The sequence below is a fragment of the Grammomys surdaster genome, unplaced genomic scaffold, assembly GCF_004785775.1.
Source record: "Grammomys surdaster isolate TR1022 unplaced genomic scaffold, NIH_TR_1.0 362, whole genome shotgun sequence".
In the NCBI taxonomy this organism is placed as follows: domain Eukaryota; kingdom Metazoa; phylum Chordata; class Mammalia; order Rodentia; family Muridae; genus Grammomys; species Grammomys surdaster.
Genome location: NW_021604781.1, coordinates 5,766,208 through 5,775,541, shown reverse-complemented (window position 1 = coordinate 5,775,541; position 9,334 = coordinate 5,766,208). Strand labels below are relative to the sequence as shown.

General features: G+C 43.0%; 1 protein-coding gene across 3 annotated transcripts in view; it reads left to right on the top strand.

Moving 5' to 3' along the window:
• The window catches only part of LOC114631401 (CD209 antigen-like protein D), a 6,742-nt gene extending 5,579 nt beyond the window's left edge, over positions 1-1,163 (top strand). For all 3 annotated transcript variants that reach the window (XM_028779728.1, XM_028779729.1, XM_028779730.1), the window contains one exon: positions 886-1,163. In XM_028779728.1, the coding sequence (XP_028635561.1) occupies positions 886-1,039 (154 nt within the window). In that variant the 3' untranslated portion in view covers positions 1,040-1,163. The remainder of the gene's footprint in view (positions 1-885) is intronic.
• The last annotated feature ends 8,171 nt before the right edge of the window (positions 1,164-9,334 follow it).

Sequence of the window (9,334 nt, the reverse complement as noted above, 5' to 3'; positions counted from 1 at the left end):
TCTCTCTCTCTCTCTCTCTCTCTCTCTCTCTCTCTCTCTCTCTCTCTTCTCTCTTCTCTCTCTCTCTCTTTGTGTGTGTGTGTGTTTATTTGGTTTCGGTGGGGTTCATTGTTTTGGGTTTTGTTTGTTTTATTTTGTTTGTTGTTGCTATGATAACTATCCTAGCAAAATCAACTTGAAGTAAGAAAAGGTTTATTTGGATAACAAGTTCAGGTTACAGTCTGTCTTATTGCTGTGATGAATACCATGGCCAAAAGCAAGTTGGGGAAGAAATAAACATTTGATTTACAGTTCTACATCTGTCATCCATGAGGAAATCAGGTTGGGAACTTGGATGCAGGAGCTTCAGAGGCCACAGAGGGGTGCTGTTTGAGGCCTTGCTCCCCGTGTCTTACTCATCCTGCTCTCTTATAGAATCTAGAACAACTGGCCCAGGGGGGTGTTCCAACCCATAGCAGGCCGGGCCCATCCCCATCAATTAGAAATTAAGAAAATGTGCCACAGGTTTACCCAGAACCCAAGTTTATGGATTTCACAGTTAAGGCTCCCTCCTCTCCAGTGACTCTAGTTGAAATAAAACTAGCCAGCACACAGACCATTTTTGGAACTAAATTAAGGTAGGAACTTGAATCGGCTGCTCACACCCACAGTCAAGAGCAGAGAAAGAGGATGGCTACACACCTTCACTCATTTCAAACAATAGCCACATGATGCCACCCACATCTGTGTGTTTTCCTATCTCAATGAATCCAATTTTTAAAATTCCTCAGCCAAATCCACAGGCCAGCCTAATCTAGACAATGCCTCACTGAGACTCTATTCTCCGGTGATTTTAAATTGTGTCAAGTTGATAATTAAAACTAACTGTCACAACTGGCTTTGCAGCTTTACACAGTATTGGAATAACGGGGAGCCCAACAATGTTGGTGACGAAGATTGTGCAGAGTTCTCCGGAGACGGCTGGAATGATCTCAAATGTGATGCCCTAAGATTCTGGATCTGTAAGAAAGTTTCAACCTCATCATGCACCACCAAATGAAAGAGCTCGTCTCAGACTCTGCATCCCAAACTATGCCAAGTGGATGAACCTGGCTCATTTCTGTGCTCCTTCTCCTTGTCTTTTGATATTAAGATGCTAATAAAACACCCATTTTTCTCTGTCAGAGTCCTCCTCTTCTCTGGGTTTGGACTACTGCTTCCTTCCAATTCTGCTTCCAGAGTGGGGAAGGGTTCAGATTTTCTGTGGCTCAGGTCTCCTGATTGTCCCCTATCTTGGCAACTTAATATTCTTACCAGATAAGGACACATTCAGGACCCTTGGGAAAAAAGCTGAGAGCATCTTCATTGTGGGGTCACAGCTGCTTTGTCCCCTGACACTCGACCCTGTGCATTTCCTATATATCTGTTCAATTTCCACCCAGCTCCCCTGAGCCCTTTGGCTGATGTCTTACTTTTTCCACTGTGACAAAATACCTGTTAAAAACAACTTCTGGAGAGGGAGGTTACTTGCCCTCACAGTGTGAGGTATAGATTCATCACAGAGGTGGAGGCACGGCACAGAAGTCTAGGCAACTCATATTGAACTATATTCAACAAGCAGAGATAAATGCTGGTGCTTAGCTCTCCTTCTCCTTTTTTCTTCCACTGGGGACCACAGATCATGAAATGAGGCCCTCTATATTTAAGATGTGTCTTCACACCAACTAACCAAATCTAGAAGCTCCCTTCCAGAGATTCATTTTAGTGATTTTTGGTCTTGTTGAGTTGACAATAGTAACCACCACAACAGGGAACCTTCCCTGGTTGGCATAGCTCATTCTGCAGATGGAGGCACCCAGGACATAATTCCTCCAGTCAATCAGTGCTTGCTGGAGACTGGGATAAGAGTACTCCAGCTCCCTTTAGCCAAGGAGATTCCATGCTGGGTCCTGAGAAGAGAATCTTCTAGCTCTCTGCTCAAATGTGAATATGTTTGCTAGCTTCTGGAAGTTCTTTAAAGCAACAGTCACACTCAGCCTGTTCATGCTTTGATATAAGGAAATAAGGAACTGACCTCTCCAAGTCCGACTTCTTCCTGGTACATTGCTTATATATCAGGACAATGAAAGATCTAGACACACTGAGTGCACATGAGATGGTACTGAAGAACTGTTTAGGTGCTGTAGGAAACTGCTTCCCAAGCCAAAGCCACAGGCCTTGTTAGGGAATGGCAAGGCCCCTTCCAACCATCAGCCTATGGGTTCCTAACCCCAGGTGTCTGCACCCTAGGAGAATCACAGGGTCCATTCTCACTTTCCTAAGGAAGTTCACAGATGTCAGGTTGCCAGAGTCTTTAAGACATCATGGGAGCTAGTGGTTACAGACACATCCTCCTACCTGGAATTCCCTTCCTTCTACCTCCCTTGCCATTGGCTGGGGAATCAGAGACAGGCTGACTACTAAATTTTTCACCATCCTCTGAGATCTATATGAAATGACCCCCACTCTGATTCATGGACCTGGATTCTCCTTAGAGCCCCTGCCATGTTGTCTGCCTGTCTAACTCTCCTTACAGCCCTTGCTATTCTGTTGTATGAATGTCCGCACTCTCTTGGCATTAATAACTCTGCTAATAAACTTCTTTCTCAAAAAGGCAATCTGCCTCAGCACTCCCCTTGTCCCCAACAGCGGAAACCTTCCAGGAAGTAAGGACTAAAGGCAGCAGCCTCAAGACTGACACATAAAACAAGCCACTGGCAGAGAAAGACTGAATGTTCTTCCCAGTGTGGGCTACAGGTGACAAACTGAGCATGCCTAAGGAAAGCGCAGATACACATGACAGAACAACAGTTGTGTTTATGACACAAAGGATCATGGTTTTATGACACAAAGGATCATGAGTGGTTTAGGGGCTTTTCTCTCATCTCACTGGTCACTCTTACTGTCAAAAGTGCATTCTCTTTCTTGATCAACTCTCCACTCTTCTTTCTAACCATGTGTTTTTGGTCCAATTCCTTGCCTTGGTGCACAAGAACCTGTCAACATCAAAGGTTGTTCATATGGGATCTTATAAAAGCTGGAGCTTGCAGCCAGCAGGTGCTTTCTATGGCATTTGTTTCCCTGATTCCTTCTCTGCATCGCTGCCATAGGAACTCACACCTGGGCACCTTTCCTCTCCCTTCTCTCCCTATTGCCTTGCTTTTTCCAGACTTCTGTAGCAGGAGTGAAGAGTGTGCCATACCTACTACGCTGCTCTGTGGGGTGTTAGCTGAATTTATCTGTGGGATAAAGACTCACATACTAGCCAGAAGCTACTCAAGAGAGCCAACATTTTTAAGATGGCTAAACTCGAGAGGCCACTGCAAATCCTCAGCAACATAACACCAATGCTGGGAGACACATGGATCTTGACAGGAAATTGTACCATCAAGAAAACTAAAAGATGACTTATTCTGGAATCACACATAAATAAATAACCTGGGCACATACATTCAGGTTTCCCCAGATTCTATGTCCTATCATGGAAGTGGCTACATAACATTCATATTATGTAACTACATTAGTTACATAAAAAATAAATCCATAAATCAAAGTATTTGCTAAATACATTTGTGGGGACTATGGCTACACAGGTTACAGAAAATCAGGGAACCTCTGCTACAGATTATGGTTGCCATCTGGTGATATTCTTGGCTTTGGCTCAGTAGAAGTTATTGCTCTGCTAACAAATACACTGTAAGGTTTGATAGTTACAAAGGTGTTTGGTCAGATACAGGAGTAGGCAGTGGCAGCATATAAAGAGAGCCCAAATTGCCCAAAATAACTTGGCTCTAGTCTGGGACATTTTAATTCTTCATATTTCAAAATTCTGTCACTTGATCTTGTAGAATCTTTAACAAGAGGTACAGTCCTTCTCTCCCCCCACCCCCAGTCTGTGCTTCTCTCTCTTTTTCTTTCTCTTCTTTTCCTCTGGGCATGCCAATCCACACAATGAACTGACTTGCTTAGACTACTGATCAAGCCAAGGTGGCAACACCCTCATGGTTCCTTGGAAGCTCCCAATGCTACTAGACTCAGACTTTCCCTATACTACTGGCATTCTTTCAAGCACCCTCAAGCTTCCTTCCTTCTTCACACATATCCACTGAGATGCTGGGAATGGCAGACTCAGAAAGGGCTCTGGTGTTCTGGTCATCCTATCTATGATGGCTACCTACCTCTTAACGCTATCTTTCTTAATGCAGTTCTTCTCCAGGCTTTATAGGATGCCAACCTTCTTTGGAAGCTCGACTCCTTTTTATCAAATACAAAAAAAAAAAATTGTGATTTTAATGCTCCCTACCTGGAGTGTGGTTTGCGGCTCCCGTCATTGTGGTACCTTTCTCTTAATATCGCTCATTCTTGAATGGTAACTTTCTGTCAGCTCCTTTCTAAACCAAGGCACTGCTGGTCCTTTTTCTTCCGTATCTAACAGCACTTATCAGGCATTTGAATATGTCCCCAAGGTATTCACATTGCACATACACACTCTCACATTCTCACACACACATACACAAACTAAAAAGCACAAAAATGAATCTACTCATTTGTTTTTTTTCCACTGCATCTGTGTACATATGAGCGTAAATGTGCACGTGAGTGGGACATACACATATGTGTAGATGCATGTATACACATGTGTATGGAAGCCAGAGGACAACCTATGCTGTCATTCCTAAAACACTGTCCACCTTCCTAAAAACATTTTTTATAATTATTTATTTACAGAGGGAAAGGGGGATACACATACCATAGCACAGGTGTGGATCCTGGGGATCAAACTCAGGTCTTCAGGCTTGGTGATGAATGCCTTTACTTTACCCACTGAGCCATTTCATTCCTACCACACACCAAGCTTTGCCTTTATTTATACTGGGTCTGCTGTTGGCCTACAAGTGACCAAGAAACCTTGACAAGCCCCAGGGATCTAGCCGTCTGTGCCTCCCAAGCACCAAGGTTACAAACACTCACCACAACGACTGGCTTTTATTATTATTATTATTATTATTATTATTATTTTATTACTTTACATCTCAAATGTTGCCTCCTCTCAGTTCCCCCCTCACAGAGTTCTTCCCCCTGTCCACTCTCCCCTTCACCTCTGAGAGGGTGGGTCCCCACCAGGTATCCCCCAACCCTGGGGCATCAAGTCTCTATAGGATTAGACATATCCTCTCCCACTGAGGCCAGACAAGGCAGCCCTCTGCTATGTATGTGTCTGGGATCTCAGACCAGCCCTTATATGTTCTTTGGTTAGTGGCTCAGTATCTGGAAGCTCCCAAGGGTTCGGGTTAGTTGACACTGTTGGTGTCCCCATTCCTCCATTTTGAATCATGTCTGACTGCTGGAGGTGGTCTCCTTAGGTTCCATGTCCCGCCTATTGAGCACTACAGCTAAGGTCACACATTTAAAGTCTTGCGAGCTTGTCCCAACCCAGGTCTCTAGGACTTTCTAGAAGTTCCCTCCACACCCAGTGCTGCATAATTCCATTCACTCTCCTGGACCTCTGGGACACTCTCCTGTCTCCCCAACACACATGATCCTGCCCCCATTTGATCTCCCACTCCACTCTCCTACCCAGGTCCCTCCCTTCTTCTGACTTCCATGATTATTTTGCTCCCCCTTTTAAGTGGGATTAAAGTGATCTTCACTTGGACCTTCTCTCTTATTTAACTTCTTAGGGTCTATGTGGTGTATCATAGGTATTCTGTACTTTTTGGCTAATATCCATTTATCAGTGAGTACATGCCATGCATGTCCTTTTGGGTCTGGGTTACCTCACTCAGGATGGTATTTTCTATTCCATCTATTTGCCTGCAAATTTCATAATGTCTTTGTTTTTAATATTTGAATATTATTTCATTGTGTAAATGAACCACACTTTCTGTATCCATTCTTTGAGTGAGGAACATCTGGGTTGCTTCCAGTTTCTGGCTATTATGAATAAGGTGGCTATGACCATAATGTATCATGTGTCCTTGTGATATGGCGGAGCATCTTTTGGGTATATGCCCAAGAGCAGAATAGCTGAATCTGCAGGTAGAGCTATTTCCAATTTTCTGAGGAAGCACAAGATTGATTTCAGAGTGGTTGTACCAGTTTGAAATCCCACCAGCAATGGAGGCGTGTTCCTCTTTCTCTACAACCTCATCAGCATGTGCTGTCACTTGAGTTTATCTTAGCCACTCTGATTGGTATAAAGTGGAATCTGGTTCATTTTAATTAGCATTTCTCTGATGACTAAGGATGTTGGAACATTTCTTTAAGTGCTTCTTGGCAATTTGAGATTTCTTTATTGAGAATTCTCTGTTTAGTTCCACACACCACTTTTAATTGGGTTGTTTGTATTTCTGGAGTCTAGCTTCCTGAGTTCTTTAGTTCTTTTGGATGTTAGCCCTCAATCTAATGTAAGGTTAGTGATGAAATTTTCCCATCTGTAGACTTAAGTTTTGTTCTATTGTCAGTGTCCTTTGCCTTACAGAAGCTTTTCAGTTTCAAGAGGTTCCATTTATTTATTTTTGATCTTAGAGCCCAAGACATTGGTGTCCTGTTCAGGAAATTTTTTTCTCTGCCAATGAGTTCAAGAATATTCCCCAATTTCTCTTCTACTAGATAGAGTGTGTCTGGTTTTATGTTGAGGTTCTTGACCTGCCTTCGTAGTGCCAAGGAAAGGTTAGTGGTCCCCCTAAAACAGACAGGAGCTAATCTGATGCAACTCACATCAGGGTCTTTATTCTATTTGAACTAGCTCACCCCTCACACCCCCAATGCACCACTGTCACGCAGGACAGTTTTGGCAGTGTGGGAGCCCCGAATGTCTATGGGGCAAGGCTTGAACTCAAGTGCTTGTGTTTGCACAGCTAGCACTTTATTAACTGAATCACATCCTGAGCTCCCAGAGTATTTGTATCTGAATGCTTTGCTCTTCTGCACATGGTTCTGCCTTAATTAAAAGTTTTATTTTTCATGGCTATATTGTTTTCATTCTGTCAAAGAACCACTATTTTTCTTCCACTCACTTATTGATGGCCACATGGAATTTTCTAACACACAGCCATCTTAAATAAACCTAGGAAGCTTTTTGTTTCCTTCTTAAGATTATGTAACATTCTCTGGAGCAAATATGCTCTGTGGAAAGAAACTGGGATAGTTTCTCAAGGATATTAAAACACTTTTGTTGCAGCGTGCTAACTGTATGAAATAGCAGGTGTTCGAAGAGTCATTTCCAGCAGCCAGTTCAAAACTCTCTACCACTACACCAGTGTAGGTAGCGATATGAGGGAAGACCTAAGTGTCCTCTGCTTCATCTATGCAAGAACAGAGACCAGGCTGGAGTTGCAGGAGCTGCTATGCCACCTCACATCACAGCAGCATCCTTAATGCACCTCCTGTATACTGTACAGTGCAATCAGGCTCCATCCTCCATCTTCCTAACACTGTGACCTTCAGAAATAGAAATTCATCATCATTAGGATAATTTTCTTTCTAAATGTTTTATTAGAATATATTAATTATACATAATAATGGAGTTTATCAGTGTCTTTTCAATTATGTATACAATGCATTTTGTGGGGTGTGTGTGTGTGTGTGTGTGTGTGTGTGTGTGAAGTGTGTGTAAAAGGTTCTCGTTATGTAACTCACTATGTCCACCAGGCTGGTGTTGAACTCACAGAGACCTTCCTCCCTCTGCCTCAAGCATTCTGAGATTAAAGGTGTTCACCATTACCCCCTGTTGTGTAAAGCATTTTTATTGCATTCACCCCATTACCCTCCCCACTTTTGCAGATCCCCTTGTTTTCTCAAATAGTCCCCTTTCACTCTCATGCACTTTTCTGTGTAACAGAGTTGAATTTATGAGCAAAGATAAGGGGTTGTGGGAACAGGAATGACAGGAATGTGGGAACCTTATCAATGACTATACCAGTGGAGAAAATGTTCCTTCATCTCCCAGGAGCCATTAACTGCCTGCAAACCTCCCAAAGAGGGAAGGGCATTGTGAGGCCTTCCCTCTACAACTATTAACTTCCTTCTTCCTGGAGGGGTGGGGCCTCTTGAGCCCCTCCTATCATTTTGCTGCCCTACCATTTCTGACTGTGAGATCTTGGGCCCATTACCTGGCCATGTTGGATTAAAATGATCCACCCATAAACTGGGTGGGTCAGACCATTAAATGAATGTAAACATGAAGCACTTTAGAAAAGGCCCTAATGGGAATTCCCACACGTCCATATTTATCACTACACTAGCCACAGTAGCAAAGTGATGGAATCAGCCTAAATACCTTTCAACAGATAGATGCAGGGTGAAAATGTACTTTATATACACTGTGGAGTTCTATTCCACTATAAGAAACGAAATTTTGAGGATAATGCATGCATGGATCTGGAAAGCATTATATTGAGGTTACTGAGACTCAGGAAGACAGTACTACCTGTTCTCTTGCATATGTGAATCCCAATATTTAATGTGTATGAGTGGCTATGGGTGTTATGGACTGCCAAACTGGAACTAAGACCAGAAGAGGAGAGGAAGACGTACTGAGTAAGTACGAGAAGGCACTAGGACGTGGGACTTGAAAACAGAAGCCATCAGGGGCAAAAAGCTTCAGGGGAGAAGGGAGTAGAGAAGAGGTGGGAGGGTAGGAGGGAGTAGAAAGAAGGGGTGGGAAGAGAGGAGGGAGTGGGGAAGATGGGGGAAGATTACTAAAAACAAATCCTGTTTCAAAAAGATCATAATGAATCCTGATACTTTGTATGCTACTATAGTTTTTTTAATTGTAATTACATTTATTTAGTTTGGAGGAAGATGTGAAGACTGGAGGAGTACTTATTAGAGTTGATTCTCTCCTTCAAGCATACAGTCTTTGGTGTTGAACACAAGTCATCAGCCTTGGTGCCAAGCACCTTTACCCACTGAGTCACTGTGCACACTCGGGCGCACACACACAAACACACATATTAACATGCCTGCACACATACACACACAAATTACCATGAAAGTAGAGGGAGGGGATGAGCAGGAAGGGGAAAGGAGAAAGTAGCAGATAGATTAATAATGCATTAACGAAATACAATGAGAAGTCAGCCTAGCTTCCCAGTCAGCAGAAATCACTATGATTTATAGCACCAATGTAGCCTGAGGTCAGAGGGCAGGGTTTTCTGGGAAGACTGTGAACATCGCAAACCCCTGACTTTGCTACTGATGGAGAAGAAATTAACAGGAACTAGAAGAAATTAGAAAGCTAGAGAGAAGGCTCCATTAAAAAAAAAAAAGTGCTTGCCTCAGAAGCAGAAAATCCTGAATTCAGTTCCCAAAA